Genomic DNA, 24,459 nt, shown 5'->3' with positions numbered 1-24,459 from the left:
GGCTGTTATTTAAAGAAGAACAGATGGACCGGTTATAAGGATTTCTCTTTAACTAATATGTAATTTGTTATTTTTAGTTTTTATTTAAATATATAAAAATTTAAACATTAAAATAAAATGATATAATTGAAAAATTACATATTAATTAAATAAAAATAAATGATATAAAACTTCCATATAAAACTTAATAAATTATATAAAACTTCTATATAAAACTTCACATAGTAAATTGGTTGAGAGTTACCAAAAAAGTCAAGCTTTTACCATCACCACCTTCATTCCCTCACTTTGTGGGTCCCTCCAATAAATTAAACTTGTTTCCAAAGTTCAATTATATTTTTATCATTTTTCATCAAAAAAAATATATATATATTTTTATCATTTAATTGCATTCAAAATGGTATATAAAACAGTATATATTATAAATATAATTTTTTTAAGTGAAAATATTTATTCAACAGAGTTTACAGCTGGTGATGCACTTTCCCATGTCACGTCGTTGCTTGGCCTTTTATGTTTCGCGCTACTTTCCTGGTTATAAAACCGAGCTCCCACTGCTGCCATTCCATCTCCCCATTCATTCCCTTTTGTTTCTCTGTTTAACTTCTCTCTCTAGGTACCCGTCCTGGATCTTGCTTTTCTTTCTTTTTTTTTTTTTGTATGTGTTCATACTATCTTCGGAACGATCTCTTCTCTTTTATTCTCTTTCTTCAGAAAGATTTTCTTGTCTCTTTAGCTGGAGAAAAGAAAAATGGATCAGAATGGTTCTTTTTGGGTTTAAGATAACATCTCTTTCAAGTATGAAGTTTCTGGTTTAGTTCAATGTTTCTGTACCGATTACTGACATCATGCTAAACAATTTATTCTCTGCTTTAATCTCTTTTGTTAATCCCATAAAGGTGTTATTAATATAATGGATCTGAGCTTTATTATCTGCCAAGCACTCGTGGTTGAATGCTTTGTGATCTCAGGTTGGAACTAATTATTTAATGGAGAGTGGTCATGCTGCTACAGAGATCACTAGATCATATATATGTACAGTAATTCCCTGCACTGGTTTTAGACTGCAATATTAGTTGAGCGATAAATCCATGTTTATTACTTTTCTATGTGGTTGGTGGCGGTGGTGGTAGGTTTAGAAGTCTTGAGGCTTCCTTCTAGAATAGTATTTTATTTACCTAAGTTTTGATCTTTGACTTTTTGTGTTTATCCCATCTCCTTTTTATTGTCTATTTTTTCTTCTTTGTTTTATTTTAATAAGTCGGATCTGTTCTCTACAGTTGATTTTTTTTTTTTTTTCGTGTTAGTTGAAGGTTCCGTGAGAAGTTAGCAATGGCGGCCTTGACTCGCGTGCACAGCCTCCGTGAGCGCGTGGATGAGACTCTGGCTGCTAGCCGCAATGAAATCGTGGCACTCCTGTCCAGGTAATTGATGTTTTGCATTGGGATTTTTCTGTTTCAATAAAAATATGCTTCGATTTTAGTGGGTGTGGTAGAGTTTGCTTAAGTTAATTAAGTCATGATTCGGTATAATACCTCAAAAAAAAAAAAAAGGAGAGAGGAAAAACAAAAGAAAAAGGTACTGTCAAAACTAGGAGGAATCAGGATAGGAATTCGTCTGTCTCCTCCCGGAGTATTGGTCATTGTTGAGGAAGAGGTGGTTGTTTGAGGATGAGGATGAGAATGGAATATCTGCTTACATACGTACATATTGTCTTATGGGATGACGGTTTTGTAGGATCGAAGCCAAAGGAAAAGGTATTCTGCAACACCATCAACTTATTGCAGAGCTTGAAGCGATTTCTGAATCCAATAGACAGAAACTTCTGAACGGGGCCTTTGGTGAAGTTTTGAGATCCACTCAGGTCATATCGATCACTTTGTTCTGGGTTTTTTCCTACTTCTTTTGGTCGTCAAATTGACAATCTTAGCTGATTTTTATGTAAATATAGGAAGCCATTGTTCTACCTCCCTGGGTTGCCTTGGCGGTTCGTCCAAGGCCTGGCGTTTGGGATTACATAAGAGTGAATGTCCATGCTCTTGTGGTTGAAGAGCTACGTGTGGCGGAGTACCTGCAATTCAAAGAGGAACTAGTGGATGGAAGGTGACATTCTAATGCTTGGAGTATATATAGCTTCTGTATTTTGTTTGCATGAAATGCAAGTTTACTCGTTGCTTATATACTTGGAATCTTAATCATGCAATGCGTCTCAATGCAGCTCTAATGGGAACTTTGTTCTTGAGTTGGATTTTGAGCCCTTTAATGCATCTTTTCCCCGTCCCACTCTTTCAAAGTCCATTGGGAATGGTGTGGAGTTCCTTAATCGCTACCTTTCCGCAAAGCTCTTTCATGACAAGGAAAGCATGCACCCGCTGCTTGAATTTCTGAGAGTACACTGCTACAAGGGGAAGGTTCGTCTGAGCATATTCTGTTTCTCTCATAGAAAAAGTGTAATTTTGGCATCTCGTACAAGGTAGACACTAGATTATTAAGTATTTCCAAATACTGGTAATCCTAGAATGATTTGGGTTTCAAACTCTGAATTGTGAATAACTTGATCCAAATACTTGGTATGTCTCCATGCCTGATTAAAAGGACTTGATAGGAATTTTATGATTGACTTTCTTACTATATTAGTTGTTGCTTGTCTGCAGAGTATGATGCTGAATGATAGAATTCAGAACATTAATTCCCTCCAACATGTTCTTAGGAAGGCAGAGGATTACCTCTCTACACTTTCCCCTGAAACACCATTTTCTAAGTTTGAGCACAAGTTCCAGGAGATTGGTTTGGAAAGAGGGTGGGGTGACACTGCTGAACGTGTATTAGAAATGATTCAACTTCTTTTGGATCTTCTTGAGGCTCCCGACCAATCCACCCTTGAGAAGTTCCTTGGGAAAATCCCTATGGTCTTCAATGTAGTAATTATGTCTCCTCACGGGTATTTTGCCCAGGATAATGTCTTGGGATATCCTGACACTGGTGGCCAGGTTGGTGAGCGATCCTAATGCACCCTCTTTCAATTGGATGTGTTTTGACAATATAGATTGACTGACTCCGTCCACTTGATTTCACATCCAGGTTGTTTATATCTTGGATCAAGTTCGGGCATTGGAAAGTGAGATGCTTGCTCGTATCAAGCATCAAGGCTTGGATATCACTCCTCGTATCCTCATCGTAAGCTGTGCTTATGTTTTGGTGCACCAGTTTTAGCTCAGACATTTTTTATGTTTTAGTGGATTTGTTCCTCAAGTCGATGCTTAATTTTACTTCCATTCCCAGGTCACACGACTCCTCCCTGATGCAGTTGGAACCACATGTGGTCAGCGACTTGAGAAAGTATTTGGGACAGAGCATACGGATATTCTTCGAGTTCCCTTTAGAACAGAGAAGGGAATTGTCCGGAAATGGATCTCAAGATTTGAAGTTTGGCCCTATCTTGAAACTTACACCGAGGTAGACTAATCAAAAGTTGTACCTTAATTTGCTTGTAAATTTGTTACTTGAATTTTTTTGGCATTGAAGCCTTTCTGCTTAAATGTTGTATGTGATTGTAATGTCGAATGAATGACTTTCTCTCAGGATGTTGCCCATGAACTTTCTAAAGAGTTACAAGGGAAGCCTGATTTAATCATTGGAAATTACAGTGATGGGAACATTGTTGCCTCATTGTTGGCACATAAATTTGGGGTCACAGAGGTTTGTCATACACAATTCTTCTTATCTCGTTTTGTTTTTGCTGCATTTGCTCATTTTTGCTGTCTAAAATAACGAATGTATTATCATTTTTTCCTCTGTGCAGTGCACCATAGCACATGCCCTTGAGAAGACTAAGTATCCCGACTCTGACATATACTGGAAACAATTAGAGGAGAAGTATCACTTCTCTTGCCAGTTTACTGCAGATCTTATAGCCATGAATCATACCGACTTCATAATCACTTCTACTTTCCAAGAAATTGCTGGAAGGTGAGATGCTCCTTTTTCCCTTTTTTATTTATCGATATTGTATGTTTCTTTATCCAGAGACCCTAATATTGTTTACCTTCTGTCATGCGTCTCAGCAAAGACACCGTTGGTCAATACGAGAGCCACACTGCTTTCACCCTTCCTGGACTCTATCGTGTTGTACATGGGATTGATGTTTTTGATCCTAAGTTCAACATTGTCTCACCTGGAGCAGATATGAGCATTTACTACTCCTACACTGAAAAGGAAAAGAGGTTGACATCTTTCCACCCTGAAATTGAAGAGCTGCTCTACTCTTCTGTTGAGAATGAGGAACACTTGTGAGTTTCCATCTCTTTTTTCCACTCCTTATATATTTCCGTATATCCAATTCAAACAATTGTCATTCAGAGGTTCCTGGCTGCAGGTGTGTATTGAAAGACCGAAACAAGCCAATCATATTCACAATGGCGAGGTTGGATCGTGTAAAGAACATCACAGGTCTTGTAGAATGGTATGGTAAGAATGCCCGCCTTCGGGAGTTGGTTAACCTTGTTGTTGTTGCTGGGGATCGGAGGAAGGAGTCCAAGGACTTGGAGGAACAAGCTGAGATGAAGAAAATGCACGGTCTTATTGAAACCTACAACTTGAATGGCCAGTTTAGATGGATTTCTTCCCAGATGAACCGAGTGAGAAATGGTGAACTCTATCGGTGTATCGCTGACTCTAAGGGAGCCTTCGTGCAGCCTGCTGTGTACGAAGCTTTTGGCCTGACGGTTGTTGAGGCCATGACCTGTGGATTGCCAACATTTGCTACCTGTAATGGCGGCCCAGCAGAGATCATTGTGCATGGCAAGTCTGGCTTCCACATTGATCCCTATCATGGTGATCAAGCGGCCCAGCTCCTGGTCAATTTCTTTGAGAAGTCTAAGGCCGACCCTAACCACTGGAATGAGATCTCTCAGGGAGGGTTGAAGCGGATCCAAGAGAAGTGAACTTCCTTTCCTCTTCACCCCCTATTATCTTTAGATTTGGTACTGTTTATGCCTACTTATCTGATTCTCTGCTTCCTTACACAGGTACACATGGCAGATTTATTCTGAGAGGTTGTTGACCCTTACTGGGGTTTATGGCTTTTGGAAGCATGTGTCTAAACTTGATCGCCGTGAGAGCCGCCGCTACCTCGAGATGTTTTATGCACTAAAGTATCGTAAGCTGGTAAGATTCTTTCGATAAGGGAGCTGAAATAACGATATTCATACCACTATTCTATAACTTATTTTATAACCATTTAAAACAGAGTTGGTATAAAGAGTTGTACAAAAGGTCGCATGGGTATATCATTATTCTTGATTAACGATTCATCGGCTCTCTGTGGCATGCATGCAGCTTGCATATATAAGGTGTTGGTTCTGGTTATGAGCCATCTTTTTTGACTTTTGTATTACATTTCAGGCTGATTCTGTTCCTCTCGCTGTCGAGTAAAGGAAATTTGAAGAGTGAATAAGAGGAGGAAGCATTTGGGGCTGTGCCACGAGTGGTTTTCTTCCGAGTTTTGAGGAATAATCGCCATTGTTCTAGAGATTGTGATTAGAGACTATAGACAAAGGCTCTTTGATTTCTTTTTGTTCTCCAGTGCTCGTTGGAAATGTTTGAGTTGGGTTTTTAGCCCATCAAAAAATAAAGGAAAATTCTTCTTGTCATCCTCACACTTCACACACTACACTTATTTTAATTTTTTTTCATTTTTTTAATAATAAATATGTAGTGTGTAAATGATAAATAGAATAATTTAATTAGTTTAATAAGAATAAAATGAAATAAAAAATAAAAAAAATAAAAAATAATATTTTAATATATAAAGTGTGTGGTGTGGGATGATGTGTAGTATTTCTCAAAAATAAAATCAATTCAAAGACGTGAAGCTTTTAAGCCATAAAAAAATCAAATCACCATAGTCTCTCTCTGGTTTGTTTTTCTTTCTAAAAGACAGCGTTTTAAAAGTAAAAGACCAGAAATTTTATAATTTGATTAAATATAAATTTCATTTAATAATTTTATATATAAATAAAATGATAAATTTAATTATATAGTTCAATTGAAAATTTACATTAAAAGTATTTATTTGTTACTAATAATAGAGTCTAGCCTCCGTTCTGTTTTAGATCCGTAGTAGCATAGTTGAGAAAGTTGCTTCATGGGAGCAAAACTTTACGATTCCAAAAATTATTTTGTGCAAGTTTGTGCCTTCCGAATTTCTCATTTTTGAGTATAGGTAATCAAACAAGATCTTTATGAAATTCCATCATGATATTTTAATCAAGAACCGAGTTCTTTCTATCAGCAAGCTTAAATATTCATGATATCCACGAACGGTGCAGGGTCATTGGCCAAACCAAATAGTATAATTGTAAACTCATAGTGTCCGTACTTTGTCCTAAAAGCAGTCTTGAGCACATCACTCTTCTTAATGCTTAGCTAGTGATACCTCTACCGAAAGTTGATTTTGGGGAATAGTGTTGCTCTTTATAGTTGATCGAGTAGATCATCAATTCTTTATTGTCATCTTATTTAATTTCTCTTAATCTATGCACATTCAAAAGTTCCATCCTTCTAGATAAACCAATGTTTTGAATATCGTACCTGATGTCGTACTGGTTAAGACACTGAAACGAAATATTTCGATACTGGTACCGTTTCGTGTACCATTTTGGGATTATCAATATATAAATAAATTATATATATAAATATATATATATAAATTATATTTCAAAATAATAATCTATATATGAATAAATTATATATGAATACATATGTATATATAAATTGTAAATAGTCTGATATGAATTGGGGGTCAAAAAATAATATTATAACTTAAAAAAATGAAAAAAAAAAACATAAAGGCCGAAATTCTGAAATACCGACCTGTACAGGCCGGTACAAGCTGAAATACAAGCCGGTATTTCAGCCGATACGAAACAGGTACCTTACTTGTACCGGCCTAGTGACCGATACGGAATGTACCGGCCGGTACGGTACGGTACAAAAAACACTGGGATAAACAATACTAGTGCTTTCCATGGTGATGGATTTTTTTTTTTTTTAATTTTATTTTATGGAAATATGTTTCATTGCATTCATTCAATAAACGAAGTTACAACCGTGACTTATCAATACAGGAGAACAAGACTATAAGTAAACTAATGCAACTGCTTAGGAGCTTCCTCGCACACAAAGTGACGAATATTGTCTTAACTTTTAAATTTCTCACAAGAGAGAGTAAACGCTCTGTATGACCAGAGATCGGATGGCCCCTCCAACCTCCAGGGAGGCGGAATACAGGAGACAATTACTATGAACAAATAGTCTAATAGCATATACATACACTAAAACTAAATAAACAGACAAACCCACAAAACAAAACACACAACAAAAAAAAACCCAACCACGAGCACGACATGAGCTCCAATGGCACACCCTCCGCAGGCAATCGGCATCACGAGCCCGAATGGCACGAGCATCCAGCTTGAGTGCGGACCACAACAAACTCCACAGCAAAGGCCGACCGTACGACCATCGGCCATAACATCACCCGCCGCTCTCAGCTCTTTGCCTTAGATTACGATCGATCAACAGCTCATCACCTCACCTTGGACATTACAAGAAACAAACAAAACAACAAAACAAACAAAGCCACAGCAGTAGAGGCTGTGCAAAGCATAGACACTTGCGAAGAGTGTGGCCATGCAAGACACAAAAATCAAACTCCAAAAAATAGAGGTATAGAACACACACATCGGTGACACCAACCAACAGCAGCAGAAGCTGTGCAAGAACACAAAAGCCAGACACTGAAAAAATGGAAAGACAGAACACAAAAATAGCTAGCAAACAGAGGCTGTGCCAGACGCAAACTACTCTGGGAGGAAAGCCACAGCTTGAAAACTGAATTACTCAAGGCTGAGGATCCAAAAAAATGGAGAACATCATTTGCAGGTGGCCCCTTGGTGGCACGTGACAGCCACATGCTGCAGAAAGTCGAGGCTTCGTCCTGCACGTGTGGGCAACGACCCACTCCATTTGGCACCACGTTTGGTGGGCTTGTAGATCGGTAGCTGACCAACATCCTGGAGGGGCGCGTGTTGACGGTTGGCGCTGGACAGTCCGGAGTGGCATTCCTCCCTTATTGGTCTGAAAAAACAAAAAGAAAAAAGAAAAAACCACTAACAGAGAAAGGGAGGGGAGCGGGAGCCGAAGCTCCCTCCCCCCCCCTCCTCGCCCGACGTCGCGCGGCTCTAGGATTGGAGAAGATTAGAGAGAAGGGAATGGGTTTACAAAGAGAAGGGAACGGACTCTCCATGGTGATGGACTTAGTTTAATAAACCCCTTATCCAGAAATCATGAAAATTAAAATATCATGCCCATTCGTACTGAGCTCCCATTGCCCAAAGCATCAAAATTATACATTTCTTGAACCCCAAGTCCATCTAACAGCATGAATCCATCTTACCAACCATTTCCATTTATTAACGTGTGCACTATGGTCTCCCCTATCTCATGGCCATACACACACCTTAACTACCTCACCGTGGGTAATGACAGAGCGTATGACTTCGTAATGAGTGACACTTGGCTTCGCAAACCATTGTTGACCATGACATCCTTTAACTTCACCAACTGTGGGGCCACGCCTTCAACCCGGGAGTGTTACCATCTCTCCCAAGCATGTTGTCGCCTAATGACAACCTAGGGGATATCACTTATTTCTTAGACGATCTTGAGTAACTAAAGAAACACCATTAAGAAATTGCCCCATTTTAGATTGGGGTCGTGATCCACACACACAAATCGAAAAACTTTGTAACCTGGGTATGGGGATGATCTATTGCATTTTACAAAATACAATCTATTGCATTTTACAAAATAATATCAACACTTTTAATAAAAATCTATATTATGCATGCATAAAAGTATAAAGTATGGGGACAAAATGCTATAGATTGTAACTTGGAGTACTCATAGTCATTATCCGACATTTCTAGCATTATCGTAAGAAAGAACCTACCTCTACAATGAGCTTTTACTGAAAGTTTGCTTATGGTCTGGCTTCCCTTGGTTCGATGAGGAATTTGGTGTATGAACTAGTGAGAATTTGAGCGTTTCCTTCAGAGTTAGAGCTTTTGCCTTCACTCGAGTTTCAGAATGGATGAGAGAGAGAGAGAGAGAGAGAGAGAGAGAGAGAGAGAGAGAGAGAGGCTCTTTAGCTCTACGGAGATCCCAAAGCATGAAGAAAGAGTTTAGCGAGGTGAGGATTTTATACTGAGCGTTTGACCTGTCACGTGGCAAGTCCTTCACGGTCTAGTCAAATGGAGAGGGTGATAGCAACAGAAAGGACAAGATTTGCATTTCTTAGAGTTTCAGCTAGGGAGATGAGGAGTGCGGTCTATTGCTTGTGAATGTTGCCCACGTTGTGGAAAGCTGCTATTTCTAGTCGGCGTATTTGAGCCCATGATCTTTCTTTCATGTGCATGCTCCTTGTAGAAACATTGCTGTTTGAGTATGATCTATATGCTTCGTTACCTACTACACTCTTAGCACTCCTATGTTATTTCTAGGCATCCTACCGACCATGTGTCACATTGTTCGTTGCTCGCCTTGAAATGCATCTGAGCTACACATTGTTTGCCAGTAGTTACTTGCCCATTGCCCACCTGAATACCTTTGCCTGCTTTCAGATTTGCTTGCCTTGCGCATCACCTGTCCATCTTTTACGTGGCTGATATAGAACTCGAGTCCCTTTGGTTGCCTTACCTTTGCCAGCCTAAAAATGGCACTTACTTGATTCATAGATACTCTTTTCCTAATCCTTAGCTTTGCCTAAGTCTGTGCTTGTCTGAGCATTACCTGCATGAGGCTTTTGCTCGCCTTGTCCATTTGATAGGACCTTCCCTTGCGTTTGGGATGACAAGTCTCTTAGTCTCGTATGCAAGGACTTTGAAATTACAACTCTCACATAATAAGTGCCACTGCTTGGTTCATTACTTCCATATGTAAAAGCCATATGAAAATGATGAAAAACCTAAAGTGTGGCAATTTTATTAAGATTATAATCAATGAATCTCACGCTAGCTTCAACTAGCCAGATATTTATTCCATAAATACATTTTTAGTAATAATCAATCAAAGCCTAACTATAATTGGACTAGGGCCTCAAACCCACTTCTCTATCTCCAAATGGACAGTAATATATTTTTACCAATTAGCCTACCATACACATTCAAAACATAATTCAAGTGTCGATTAGGAGGTTGGAATGGGCAACTCTTTGTTATCTCCCTAGAGAAAATAGAGGAGGGGTGGTAAGTCACTCTTTTCTAATGCAACAAGAGTGTGGTAGACAAGGGTTACAAAAACAGTTGTGTGACGTCCCCAAATTCCACTTGGGATCGGACAGACGTTTAAAGTGTCAAGACATGCAACGCAAGGTTACCTGCCCCCGTTCATGACATATAAGATGCAATGTTCTTAACATACATCTAACATTATGCAATATTCACAGTGGATATATATATATTTTCTTTAGCAATACTATGCACCAAACTGAAATATCCCAAATGTTTAAAACATACTTCATACATAAAGATACATTAAACAACTAAGATCACAACACTAGTACAAAATGGCTATGATCCAAAAGAGTACTGGAGATGCAACTCCATAGTACAAGTAGTAATTTAAATTAACTAGTATATTAACATTGACATCGCACCGTCACTCAGTTGACTGTGTCTAGTTGGTCAGCTCCTGATTCTCCTTCAGGTCCTGTAATAAGATCTATCATTCAGGGGAATGGTAGTTGGGACTACCACAGTTAGATTTGATTACAAATCTCAGTAAGTTAACAAAAAACCTCCACACAGGCTAATGATGCATGCATGACAGTAAAAGCATGAATGCATAATCAAATTCATAAGCAATCAAAGCATAACTTGACGTACAACATAGCATAACTTTTTTTTTTTTGAAAAGAAACATTTCATTTCCTTAACAAGACATTACAAACATTTCACTTCTTACAATTTGTTGAATACAAATTGTAGTAAGTTCAAGTTCTAACAAATCTTCAGACAGTGTGAGGGCATTTCTGGCCAAAGCATGGGCTGCTTTGTTGCCCTCACTCCTAGTGTGAACTGCTGACCAGTTAGCAAAGTTGTTCAGCTTCCTCTTAGCATCTTCCACTATCAATCCACCATAGCTCCAGTCGAGAGAACTGCCATTAAGAAGCCTGATGACTTGTAGTGCATCTCCGTCGACTACCAAATTAGAGACACCAACTTCCTTACAAAAAACAACACTCACCATTAAGGCATAAGCCTCCCCACTGAAGGGATTCAAATTCAGCTCCATCCTAGCCTAAAGGGTTCCAATGCTTCTTCCTAGATTATCTCTCAAAATGGCACCAATTCCCACTAGCCCCTGATCAGAATTAAGGGCTGCATCCCAGTTCAACTTATAGTAACTGATCGGTGCAAAACTACAAGTGCACATTATCGTAGTTTTATAATAAAGTGATAAGAAAAGATCGTCCTCAGGGAATGGTACCTTACTTTTGCCAAATACCAAAATTATACTAATCTCGATTTTATCTAGAGGAATCACTAAGATTTTTGTAGTTGCAAATTAAATTAAGATCAACTCAAAGAGAAATATGCAAAGGAAATAAAACTGACGTTCAAAGATCAAATTTATGGGAAAGAAAACTTCTAGGAAATCGAATTCACCTATTTCTTCACTATGCTTGTCTCATCCAGCTAATTTAATTTAATTCTTTTCGTCTATTAGCAAATCTCTAATTCATCCAAAAGCCTCTTTCGATAGTCAATTGGAAATGACTCTTGTTTATCAATTCACACAAGAATATGCAAATTAAATAATCAAGAATGCAATAAGACTAATAATTTAATTACTACACAGGTTCATATAAGTCTTTTGATCTCTATACTTACTTATGCTGAAATATTCAAGATCTACCCTATGATTCCCTCTTTCGATAGCAAATCACAAGATTAATTATCATCTAATCAATGACCAGTTAATTAGAAGCAATAAACTCAGAATAAATCAGATAAACAAAGAGAGAATTGCCTTAAATTAGCATAGACAATCAAACATAGTTCGGAAATAGGTTACATCGTTTTCCTAGAATAAATAAAATTTAGCTCATGCTAGAAATGGAATTCAACATAAACGAATTCACCATAATTGTTCTGAGAATATTGGAAGAAAATAAACGCTGAAAAATACTCTTCGCAGCCGCAACTCGTCTTCAAAAACTCAAGGAAATGATTCAATGCTTTTCTCCCATCTGTGCTCGTGTATGATTCCAACGTACGTGCAAAATATGGAATTTCCTCTCCAAAACAGATGAATTGAATCCTTCTAGCTGTGTTTTTCTGTCCCAAAAAGTATTCTCCAGTCAAAAACCACGGCCATAGAGTGAAAAATTCCTTTTATATGATGTGACGGCGGAAAACATTAAATCTGTCAAAATACGATGTTTGCTCGAGCGGGGTGTCGAGCGCACATCGAGCGTTCGACTCTGCCTAATTTCGCTCGAGCGTCCTATCGAGCGCACGTCGAGCGTTCGACTCTGCCTGATTTCGCTCGAGCAGCCAATGTCTCCGCTCGAGCGATCTTTGTTTTCCAGCAACCCGCTCGAGCTCACTGTCGAGCGGCAGTCAAGCGTTTGAATCTGCCTGAATTCGCTCAAGCGGCCAGAAGGCTTCGCTCGAGCGATCTTGTAAAATCTGCAATACGAACTTTTGCAAGTCATCAGTAACCTGCAGGAGGTTTAAGCTAGACATTAGCTGATCCCTCATTAGGACTGGTTGGACAAGAGCCTTGGTGGTCTTGGCTGGATTTGTAAGCCTCTATTTCACTAAAGGCTTTACTTAGAATCTGGTTTGGGTGCATGAAACCTTTCCCATGAATGAATTCATTTCTTCTGGTCCACAGTAGTAGACATATTACTGCCACTTCCATTAGCTCTTCCTTCTGTAGATGATGACTAAGAAGGCCCCAGGTTTCCTTAAAGGATACACAATTAAGACTCATTTTTTGGATTTTTTTACTACCCTGACTCCACACATCCTTAGCAGCCTCACAGCTCTAAAGGGCATGTTCAATTGTTTCACATTCTATTTTGCATATTGGGCAGTAATTCTCTGTGATAATGTGTCTTCTCATCAAGTTTGCCATGGTGGGTAAAGCCTCACTACATGCTTTCCATACGAACATTCTAACTGCTGGTGTAGCTGGTAGCTTCCACAGGATTTTCCAAACACTAGAAAGGGGATCAAGGTGTGAGGACCCTCCCTTTAGTCTGGACTCCATCTCTCTATGTAGGTGGTAGGCACTACTAACAGAGAATTTACTATTTTTAGTACCATTCCACACTAGTTGGTCATCCCTCCCACCAATGCTAATAGGAATAGACTTGATGACATCTACCTCATTTGTAGAGAACAGACTGTGCAGAGTTGGCTCCTTCCATTGCTTCAGATCTGGATCAATAAGGTCTGCTACTAATGAAAGCGTTGTTTCCTCAGGCTTGATGGACTGTACCTTGTATGTATGAGGTTGAGGGATCCACTTGTCTTCCCATATGTTTACCCGTTTCCCATTACCAATTCTCCACACCAGTCCTTCCTTTAAGAGATGTAGGCCATTTTGGATGCTCCTCCATGCATAGGATGGCCTGTTGCCCAATTTTGAGTCCAATAGTGCTCCATTGGGAAAATACTTTTGCTTGGGAATCTGAGCTGGTAGTGAGTTTGGATATTGGATTAGGCGCCAGCTTTGTTTTGCCAACATGGCAAGATTGAAGCTCTTGATATCCCTGAAGCCTAGACCACCCTTTTCCTTTCCTAGGCTCAATTGATCCCACTTTACCCACTGAACTTTAGTATGGTCCTCCTCAAAACCCCACCAAAACTTCCTCAACAGTTGGTTAATTCTCTTGGAAATTGACACTGGGAGCATGAAGATGCCCATAGTATATGTTGGGATGGCTTGTAGGACAGCCTTCATGAGTACTTCTTTCCTTGCCGCTGACAGAAATTTAGTCCTCCAGTTTGTAATTCTTTGCCATGTTCTATCAATAAGAGAATGAAATGCTACACCTTTGGATTTGCCTAGAACAATAGGTAGGCCAAGATATTTTTCAAATAAGCCAGATGCTTTAACTCCTGAGATGTTCAGGATGTTGTTTTGGATCTCAGTAGGAGTGTTGCTACTAAAAAAGATGCTGGTTTTATCTTTGTTTATCACCTGCCCCGAGGCCTTCTCATAGACTTCCAGTATGTACAGCATCCTGCTCCACTCCAAAGAGTTGGCCTTGCAAAAAAGCAAACTATCATCTGTAAAAAACAGATGATTAGCACGAATGGGCCCAGCTTCAATTGGTATGCTTGAAATACTGCCCTTCAATTCAGCTTGATTCAAGAGGCATGAAAATGCTTCAACAACTATGATGAAAAGATAAGGAGAGAGGGGGTCTCCTTGTCTTCCTCTTGAGGGATTAAAGGGAATGGTGGCCTCTCCATTAACTAGAATGGAATATGAAACTGAGGTGATGCAAGTCATGACTAAGCCAACCAACCTTTGATCGAAACCCAACCTCACCATAACATCTTTTAGGAAGCCCCACTCTACTCAGTTATAGGCTTTACTCATGTCTAACTTGAGTGCCATATAACCAGCTCTACCTCTCATTCTTGTTTGCATGGAATGGAGAGTCTCGTACGCAACTAGTACATTATCAGTGATAAGTCTACCCGGAACAAATGCACTTTGGTTTATTGATATTATCTCAGGAAGAATAGGCTTAAGTCAGTTTGCTAACACCTTGGCAACTATTTTGTAGCTGACATTGCACAGGCTGATTGGTCTGAAATCAGTGACTCTTTTTGGGTTCTTGACCTTTGGTATCAGTGAAATGAAGGTGTCATTCACACTAGTTAAGGTGCCACTTTGGTTTAGGATGGCAAGGGAAAACTGGCAGGTCTCTTTGCCTATGTTATCCCATTGAGTTTGGTAGAAATGGTTTGGAAACCCATCAGGGCCTGGGGATCCAAGAAGGTTCATTTGGAATACAACCTCTTTAACCTCTTGTTCAGTGAACTTGTCTAGCAACTGGGTGTTCATGCTTTCTGTAACTGTTGGATTCATCCCTTGGAGGCATTCTTGGAACTCAGATGGACTTGAGGATGAGAAAAGGTTAGAGAAATACTCATGAAAGACAGATGCTATCTCCTTCTTGCCTTCAATTATTTGCCCATTTTAATCCAGAATCTATGTAATGGAGTTTGTCTTTCTTCTTTGATTGGCCTGTAGATGGTAGAATTGAGTATTTCTGTCACCATGCTTTAACCAAGTTGTTTAGCCCTTTGTTTCCATTTTTGTTCCTCTTCATTCAGAGCTTGTTCCATTTCTTCCTGCAGCTGTTTGATTGCTGGGCCATGGTTGCCTGTGTCAGCATCTTGTAAATCAGCAATTCTCTTCATCTTCTACTTGAGTGAGCCCTGCTCTTCTTTCCTTTTGGTTGAGTTCCAATGCTTCAGTGCTTTGGAGCAATTGGCAAGCTTGTTACTGATTACTGAACTAGCACCATTGCCCCTTGTTGCCTTTGACCATGCATCTTGAATGATACCAGTGCATCCTGTCTTCAAGTACCAGGCAGCTTCAAATCTAAATCTTGAGGAGGTCCTATTACTTTCCAACAACATGCTGACTAATGATACTACTAGAGGGGAATGATCTGATTTTATTGCAGGAAGTACCATACATGTTGCATTATGAAACTTCATATTCCATTCTTCATTGGCAAGCCCCCTATCGAGTCTTTCCTTTGTGAATCCCCTTCCACTCCTTTTGTTTGACCATGTAAATTTCAGAACCTTTGTATTAAGAGCCGATAGATCACAAAATTCAATGGCCTCACGAAAGGCCTCTAACTGTTTGTAGGGTCTGCTTAAAGCTCCCATTTTCTCACTTTGACTAGTGATTTCATTGAAATCACCTATACACATCCATGCTGTAGGGGCTGTTGGTTTAAGAACTTTTAGAAGGGCGCAGCTCTGTGCTCTCTTAGATGTCATTGGATGATCATAAAAGCCAGTTAGCATCCATGGAGTTTCATTAGCATTAGTTTTAACAAAAACACTGATATGCCATATGGAGAAGTTGAAAAGTTGAACCTCTATATCATCCTTCCATATCATGGCCAGACCTTCACTACTCCCTTTACTGTCCACAACTAAGCAACTATTAAATTTAATACATCTTCTAACAGTCTCAATTCTAGCCTTGGAACATTTGGTTTCCATAAGAAAAACCAAATTGGGGCACTTATCCTTAACCAACCTGTTAAGGATCCTAACTGTCCGAGGGTTCCCAAGCCTTCGGCAGTTCCAGCTTATGATACTCATTTGAATTGGCAGGGCTGAAAGTCAGCCTTTGCCATGTCTTTGGTGCACCTCTCTTCATGCTGTAGTGTTACTTTCCCTCTTTTCCTGGCTGATTCCTTAGCAATTCCCTTTCTTTTAGTTCTGCCCCTAGTCTGAGTGCCAATGGTGTCTACTGCATTTGTACCCTCTCCTATGTCCAGTAAGGTATCATGGTCCATTAGACTTATGTCTCGTGCCCTCCTCTTCCATTTCCTAGATTATTCTTTTAGGGGTACATTGATGTCAACCTCCTCGAGGATATGTTCTTGATTCCTTACTTCCTTTCTATTTTGTTTACCAGTGCCTCTACCAACCCCTTTTGCTTGCTAAAACCCCCTTTCTCTTATACCCCTCAGATCATGAGATGTTTGTTCACCCTGGTCAAAAGGTAGGTCCTTTAGACCGAGGGTCTGTGGTGAGTTGGCATCTAAGGATCCCCCTGAACTTAGTCTAGTATTGTTCCATTCCCTAGAAAGAGCCTCAGATAAAGTAATTGGGGCCATACCTGACCTTTCCCCTAGCCTGTCCTTCCTGCAGCCAGACTTGACAGGAGCATGGTCTGTCCTTTGAAGAGTGGTTCCTTCCTGTGACTCTGCAATAGCTACAGGCGTGTCAGGCTGCTTTTCTTTGTGGTTGGTCGATGTTTCCACGTCATCATCATCAACCTTTTTTGCTGGGTGGCATTCTTGGCTATGGCCATGTTCATCCTTGTCAACCAGCTTCAGATTGGTGCCTTCTTTCTGGTTGGTGGCAGGAAGCTAGGCACCATATTGAGATTCATTTTTGCCATGCAACGACCTGGTTGCTGCAGGTTTAGGGCATCCAGCAGTGCCATGCTTAATTATACCACAACAAAAGTAGAAATTTGGGAGCCTTTCATATTGGAAGGCAACCCAGACCTTGCTCCCATTGAAGGAACTGATAATACCTCGCATGAGAGGTTGTGTGATATTAACATTGACCTGAACACGCAAATAAGGGCCCCAACCAATCCCTTCCTCATCCACATCCACACTCACTACCTCTCCCACACTACTTCCTATTTTTGAACCAATGTGCCTAGTCATTCCACCCAGTGGGATATTGTGGAGCTGGATCCACATTGTTTCTAAGTCAAAGACTATATCTTTGGGAGCCATCATCCCATCATACTCCTTGAGACAAACTAAGTTACGATCAAAGGTCCATGGCTTCCCTTGTTTGACCTTGTTCATGTCATGAGTGTTGTTGAAATCTATTAAGAACAGGTTGTCCCCGACAGTTTTGAAGAGAACCACCCCTCTTGGCTTCCATATTTTCATCATTGTACCCTGGAAAGCCTCTTTGTTTATTCGCTTATCAACCACGATAAGTCCCAGGAGGCACATTCTGCCTCTTTTTGAGATCATTTCCTCTGCTGTGAATTCAACTTGTATCCCCACCTGTTCAGCCTCAGTAAGTTGAAGCTTGCCCCATTGTTCAAGAAGTGCTGCAGACATCTCCTTCCCTCTGAATCTGAGCAATACACAGACTAGAGGACACCCTTACCTTAAGTAAGACAACACTTCTCAACTCAATTTAGAGAGAAGCTAGAGTTTCTCTCACTAAGTTAGAAGACCGGAACGGAGGCCAACATAGCATAGCTGACATAACTTAAATTGAAAAGTGAGTTGAACTTGACTTGACTTGTACTTGATCTGAAACTTGACTTAACATGAACTCGCTCTAAAACTTGACTTAACATAAACTTGCTCTAAAACTTGACTTAACATGAACGTGATCTGAAACTTATTCTTTAACTGCTTAAATACATACTCCACAGTTGTTGTGGCCCCATGTATTCTACGTGTCACAATTGCTATGTCTCAAGTAGTGCATGCATCATAATTGCTGTAACCCCATACTTCGTGTGCCACAGTTGTTGTGGACCCCATGAAACTGAATGTAACTCAACTTTTTAACATGAACTTGAACTTGAACTGAAACTTAACTTATCATAAACTTGATCTGACTTATTTACTTAAGACGAACTTGGACTTGAATTCTGACAATCAAAATGATTCTACCAGTCGTTTCATCAGGAATAGTGAACAATCAGAATGATTCCGCCAAACATATTCCATCAGAGATACTCTGACAATCAGAATGATTCCATCACGAGTATTTTAAAACACGTACGCTAGCAATCAGAATGATTACACCAGGAATACCTAGTAATACTCTGACAATCAGAATGATTCCATCACAAGTATTTTAAATAAGATACCTTAACAATCAAAATGATTACGTCAGGAGTATCCGCATAACTGAACTTGAACTAAATTATGACAATCAAAATAATTTCGCCAAAAGTACGTTGCATGAATTACAAAAGGATATGCTCGGACAATCATAATGATTACATCACGAGTATCCTAGACATAACAAATTTGAATGTAACTCGAAACACATGACGTACTTGAGATAGAAATATTTTGTAACATGACATAACATATAATAGACAACATATTTAACATGACATACTTGCAATAGTGAATATTATATGACTTGACATACATGTAATAGATGACATACTTAACATGACATACTTGTAATGTATAGCAATACATGACAGAATATCTTGTGTAACATATGAAGAACTCGTGACAGACTAAATTCTGTGTAATAGACAAATATGTGATAACTTGACATGGCATGGCATATATGATAACACATACATACGCTGTAGTTCATTTACTTAGCATACATACACAGTAAACTGCTAGTAAGTTAAAAAGCTAACTTACCTCAATCTTCGCGTTTCTTATGGAAGCTCAAGTGTGATCACGAGGAACTGTAATTAGTGATTCTAAAAGTTAGAACTAAATCACTAATAATTTGAAATATGGAAAAATACTAACTTAAGAGTAAAATTTTCATTTTACCCTCTACATGTGGAAAAATGATCATTTTACTCCTAACTTAAGAATTTTGCATGCTACCTTCAAAAGTCATCAAAATTTACATGCCTCATGTAAATTTTATCCTAAACTCAAATATCAATTTAGAAAAATTTAAAACTAATCACAACTATTAAAACTCCATAGGGCCAAAATTCCCATATGCTATTTCCATTGATTTTTGTTTCTAACTTGTTTTGATCAACCTTTTTGTGACACCCCCAAATCCCATGTACGGACACGTGAAAATCGAGACGTCGGGATGATGACAACACGGGTCACCACCCTATCGCCAAGTGCCAAGTGTGTGTACATGCAACAAGTGTACAATAAAAACACGCAGCGGATAAATAAAGTCTTATAACTAAGTACTAGAATTTTTCTTTGTTTAATACAAATCCGTTCAAAACATACATAATAAAATATTACAAGCCACAAATATTGTTTCAACACCAAACTACAAGGCATGACACTCCAAATCAATACTCCGGCAGAGCCGCCTCCTCGGGCTCAGCCTCCTCCTCCTCCTCCTCGACCTCTGCATCAAAATCTACGGTACCAAAATGGTGCCATAGGTAAGTAAAGATCAAAACACCACAAGATAAACATATATTAAACTCAAACAATATGCATGAAAGAATGCCAAATGCACGCATGCTATAAAACCACATTTTTCCATGCATGTAAAAAAAAAAAAAAAAAAAAAAACCCATTTTGGCCCAAAACATAACCTTTAAACAAATCCTTGCCAATATCCCAGATAATGGCCCAAATCAACAACACCACCATTTTCCCAGAAAGTGGATCACAAAGTCTCAAACATAACCTTGCCATTTTTCCAGAAAATGGCCCGTATCCAATATCCAAAAACCCGATCCAATTATTGCATGCACCATGATCTCCCCTAGGGATCATCCGCATACTCTGGCTCTTGTACCACACCGCAGGTAACGACTACACATGTGATACCTAAATGAGCGATGCCCAGTTCTCGTGCCTAGCGCGTACCTGGACCAGGCCATCCTCTAGTCCCCGCCACTCTAGGGACCATGGAGTCGACATGACAGCGTTACCGTATTGTGCGATTCGGTCATCGCCCAGCGACAACCCAGGGATGTCACTCAGTATTATCCACTCTCGAGTGACCAGAGGAGCTCCACTGAGATAATACCCATCCGAGCTTGGAGTCATGATACACACGCACCCGAAAATCCATTTACACAAATAAAGCCATTTTTTTTCTCAATTTAATAAATGCACATGAATGCATCATCCAATGCACACCTCAAGATACAAATCATCCAACCAATTACAATATCAACAAAACTAAACAACTCCGTCCTCAATCCATCTGACCCCCAACTCCTCGGACTCAGTCCGGAATTAACCAACCAGTCAAATAAATAATTGTAAGAGCAATAATATATTTAAATCTAAAATAGAGTTTGTAAAATACTTACAGCGCTATAAGGTATTTTTTGAAGGATCACGACGTTGCAAACGGCGGAGAAAAAGCAACGTAACAGTGTATTTTACACTGTGGCCATGGGTTGTAAAACACCCACTTTCGAACGGGGACAAACCAATACTTGAAATTGATAAATAATGGTCTAGAGATGTTTATGAAGCTAAATGAAGTGAGTTTCAGCCGTGGGTGGCGGTGGAAATGGCGGTGGAAGCAGAAAAAGAGCAAATCGGAGTTGAGCTCGTGGGAGCTGCTCCGGCAACGGATCGGGGCCGGAAACGGGTGGGTTAGGATGACAAGAGGTAGGGGATGAAGTGGTAAAAAAGTGGTGGCCAGAGGTGGAGCGACGGCGCCGGAAAAGGCCAAAAACGTCGCGGCTTAGATGGGCTCTAGGGGGCTAACGGCGGCACGGGAGGGGCTGATTTTTGGTAGGGAGGTGCGCCGGCCGGAGGGGAGTTGACTGGTGGGGGCGGTGTCGGCCACGTCGGCCTGACGGCAATAGTCTGGGTGGGGGTGCTGGATGCCCACGGAAGAGGGAGAGAGAGAGGTCGAGCGCATGGGAAGAAAGGAAAAAGAAGAAGAAGAAAAGAAAGAAAGAAGAAAAGAAAGAAAAAAGAAAGAAAAAAAGAAAAAGGGAAAAAAGAAAAAGAGAAAAGAAAGGAAGAAAAGGAAAAGAGAAAAAGAAAAAAAAGAGAAAAGAAAAAGAAAAGACGAGGGAAAAGAAATGAGGTCCAATCCTCATCTCCAAAGTCCAAAAACTAATCCGACGAAAACAACTTTAAAAAACCAAAAATGACTAAAATAAATTAAACACCATATCAAACTAAAATAAAACCAATTAAAATACAATAAATTAAAATAAAAAAACCAATATATTAATTAAATTAAAATACTCCTTCAGTGAAAATACACGTAAGAACGGGGTATCACATCCTCCCCCCTTAAAAACAAATTTCGTCCTTGAAATTTGCAAGATCAAACACTAACTTGAAGCAAGCCACACGATTCCACTGAGACCAAGTTTAAGAAACGTGCCGTCATTTACTCAAACAAATAGGGGTACTGCTCTCTCATGTCTGCTACTCTCTCCCAAGAGAAATCTTGAGCTAACGGATCTCCCCATGCCACCTTTACTAGAGGTATCATCTTAGATCTCGACTATTGCTCTTTCCAATCCATGATCTATGAAGGAACAACCTCATAAGTAAGGTCCGGTTGCAACTGAATATGCTCTGGGTTGACAAAGCGCGACTCTTGTTGTCCAAAACTCTTCTTCAAGGATGATACATGGAAGACATCGTGAATTTCTCCAAAATATTCTAGCAAAGCAATTCTATAAGCAACGGACCCTACCTTCTCCAAAATCTGAAAAGGGCCAACATATCTCGGATCCAGCTTCTTACTTTTACCAAAACGCTTAACTCCTTTCATGGGAGAGACTTTGAGATAAACCCAATCACCTTCTTTGAAATATAACTCTCTCCTTCTTGTATCTGCGTAGCTTTTCTGACGACTTTGAGCTACCGCCATTATATCCTGATAATACAGACTTGATTTTGCATGTCTTGAATTATTTCGGGCCCAATTATTTTATTCTCCCCGACTTCATCCCAACATAAAGGTGATTTGCACTTCCTCCCATGAAGAGCTTCATAAGGAGCCATCTGGATGAACGTATGGAAGCTATTATTATAAGCAAATTCTATGAGCGGCAAGTGATTTTTCCAACTCTCTTGAAATTCCATAACACATGCTCGCAACATATCTTCAAGGGTCTGAATAGTGCGCTCTGATTGGCCGTCCGTTTGAGGGTGATATGCAGTACTAAACTTCAACTTAGTACCCAATGCTGCCTGCAAACTTTTCCAAAACTGAGATGTGAACCTTGGGTCCCGATCTGATACAATACTCTTCGGTATGTCGTGCAACCGCACTATCTCCTTTACGTACAAGCGAGTCAACTTACCCAAGGAATCAGTGTTATTAACAGGCAAGAAATGAGCACTCTTAGTTAACCGGTCAACAATCACCCAAATTGAGTTCTTCCCACTAGGAGTCCTCGGTAAGTCCACTACAAAATTCATCATGATGTCGTCCAACTTCCACTCAGGAATAGGGAGGGGTTGGAGTATACCAGCGGGTCTTTGATGCTCCACCTTGACTTGACGGCATGTGTGGCATCTCTCGATATACAAGGCAATATCCTTCTTCATCCCTTCCCACCAATAACTTTTCTTCAAGTCTCGGTACATCTTCGTACTACCAGGATGAACTGCATAAGGGGCCGCATGAGCTTCTGCCATAATTCGCTTCTTGAATTCTGAATCTTTGGGGACCACTCTACGATCTCGGAACCGAAGAATTTCATCTTTATCCATACTATAATGCAATGGCCCTCTAGATTTTCTGACTGTTTTTCTGATATCCAACAGCTTCGAGTCCTTCCTTTGAAGAGTCTTCAATTCCTCAAAATCAGCTACTCGAATATTAAGAATTGAAGATAATATCTCCTCTTGCTGTGAACTTTCAATAAGAAGTCTTCTCATCCTGCAAAGTAAAGAATCCAATCCTGATGATTCAGCTTCATCTTCCAAGTGCGACTTTCGACTCAAAGCATCGGCAACTATATTTGCCTTCCCCGGATGATACTTGATCTCGCACTGGTAATCACTGATTAACTCTAGCCATCGCCTTTGCCTCATGTTCAGATTCTTCTGGGAAAACAAGTGCTTCAAGCTCTTATAATCGGTGTATACTTCGCAAACTTCCCCATACAAAAAGTGCCGCCAAATCTTAAGAGCAAACACAATCGCAGCCAATTCTAAATCGTGCGTCGGATAATTCTTCTCATGATCCCTTAGCTGACGAACTCTGGCTCCTGTGCCACACCGCAGGTAACGACTACGCATGTGACACTTAAACGGGCGATGCCCAGTTCTCGCTCCCAGCGCGTACCTGGACCAGGCCATCCTCTAGTCCCTGCCACTCTAGGGACCATGGAGTCGACACGACAGTGTTACCGTATCGTGTGATCCGGTCATCGCCCAGTGACAACTCAGGGGATGTCACTCAGTATTATCCAGTCCCGAGTGACCAGAGGAGATCCACCGAGATAATACCCCATCCCGGCTTGGGGTTGTGATACACACACACCGAAAATCCATTTACACAAATAAAGCCAGTTTTTTTCTCAATTTAATAAATGCACATGAATGCATCATTCAATGCACACCTCAAGATACAAATCATCAAACTAATCACAATATCAACAAAACCAAACAACTCCGTCCTCAATCCATCTGACCACCGACTGCTCGGACTCAGTCTGGAATTAACCAACCAGTCAAATAAATAATTGTAAGAGCAATAATATATTTAAATCTAAAATAGAGTTTGTAAAATACTTACAGTGCTATAAGGTATTTTTTGAAGGATTACGACGTTGCAAACGACGGAGAAAAAGTAACGTAACAGTGTATTTTAAACTGTGGCCGTGGGTTGTAAAACACCCACTTTCGAATGGGGATAAACCAAGACCTGAAATTGATAGAGAATGGTCTAGAGATGTTTATGAAGCTAAAGGAAGTGAGTTTCGGCCATGGGTGGCGGTGTAAATGGCGGT

General features: G+C 39.9%; 2 protein-coding genes across 4 annotated transcripts; one reads left to right on the top strand and one right to left on the bottom strand.

Moving 5' to 3' along the window:
- Positions 1 to 472: 472 nt before the first annotated feature.
- LOC122307734 (sucrose synthase) lies at positions 473 to 5,570 on the top strand. 3 transcript variants are annotated; one of them, XM_043120804.1, is made up of 14 exons: positions 473 to 616; positions 1,308 to 1,424; positions 1,738 to 1,864; positions 1,952 to 2,103; positions 2,219 to 2,411; positions 2,655 to 2,990; positions 3,082 to 3,177; positions 3,283 to 3,456; positions 3,583 to 3,699; positions 3,803 to 3,969; positions 4,065 to 4,289; positions 4,376 to 4,939; positions 5,028 to 5,166; positions 5,404 to 5,570. In XM_043120804.1, the coding sequence occupies exons 2-14, from the start codon at positions 1,333 to 1,335 to the stop codon at positions 5,431 to 5,433; spliced, it is 2,412 nt and encodes an 803-aa protein (XP_042976738.1). In that variant the 5' UTR covers positions 473 to 616; positions 1,308 to 1,332; the 3' UTR covers positions 5,434 to 5,570. The 3 variants fall into 3 exon arrangements, with proteins under 3 accessions (XP_042976738.1, XP_042976737.1, XP_042976739.1); XM_043120803.1 differs by having other exon boundaries at positions 597 to 616; positions 1,314 to 1,424; XM_043120805.1 differs by lacking the exon at positions 473 to 616 and adding an exon at positions 1,009 to 1,035.
- A 9,945-nt stretch (positions 5,571 to 15,515) lies between these two features.
- LOC122306392 lies at positions 15,516 to 16,436 on the bottom strand. The gene has a single exon (XM_043118819.1). It carries the CDS (start codon positions 16,434 to 16,436, stop codon positions 15,516 to 15,518), a length of 921 nt encoding a protein of 306 aa, XP_042974753.1.
- Positions 16,437 to 24,459: the final 8,023 nt, after the last annotated feature.

This window comes from Carya illinoinensis, chromosome 4, assembly GCF_018687715.1.
Source record: "Carya illinoinensis cultivar Pawnee chromosome 4, C.illinoinensisPawnee_v1, whole genome shotgun sequence".
NCBI lineage: Eukaryota > Viridiplantae > Streptophyta > Magnoliopsida > Fagales > Juglandaceae > Carya > Carya illinoinensis.
The sequence above is the reverse complement of the archived record's forward strand: the minus strand, read 5'-3'. Positions and strand labels throughout refer to the sequence as shown.

Excerpts from the sequence above, each read along its gene's own strand:
- LOC122307734 (XM_043120804.1), top strand. The coding sequence starts at position 1,333 with ATGGCGGCCTTGACTCGCGTGCACAGCCTCCGTGAGCGCGTGGATGAG. Across the intron at positions 1,865-1,951 it reads AAGTTTTGAGATCCACTCAG|GAAGCCATTGTTCTACCTCC; the intron begins GTCATATCGATC and ends ATGTAAATATAG. Across the intron at positions 2,991-3,081 it reads ATCCTGACACTGGTGGCCAG|GTTGTTTATATCTTGGATCA; the intron begins GTTGGTGAGCGA and ends TTTCACATCCAG.
- LOC122306392 (XM_043118819.1), bottom strand. The coding sequence starts at position 16,436 with ATGAGTATCATAAGCTGGAACTGCCGAAGGCTTGGGAACCCTCGGACA.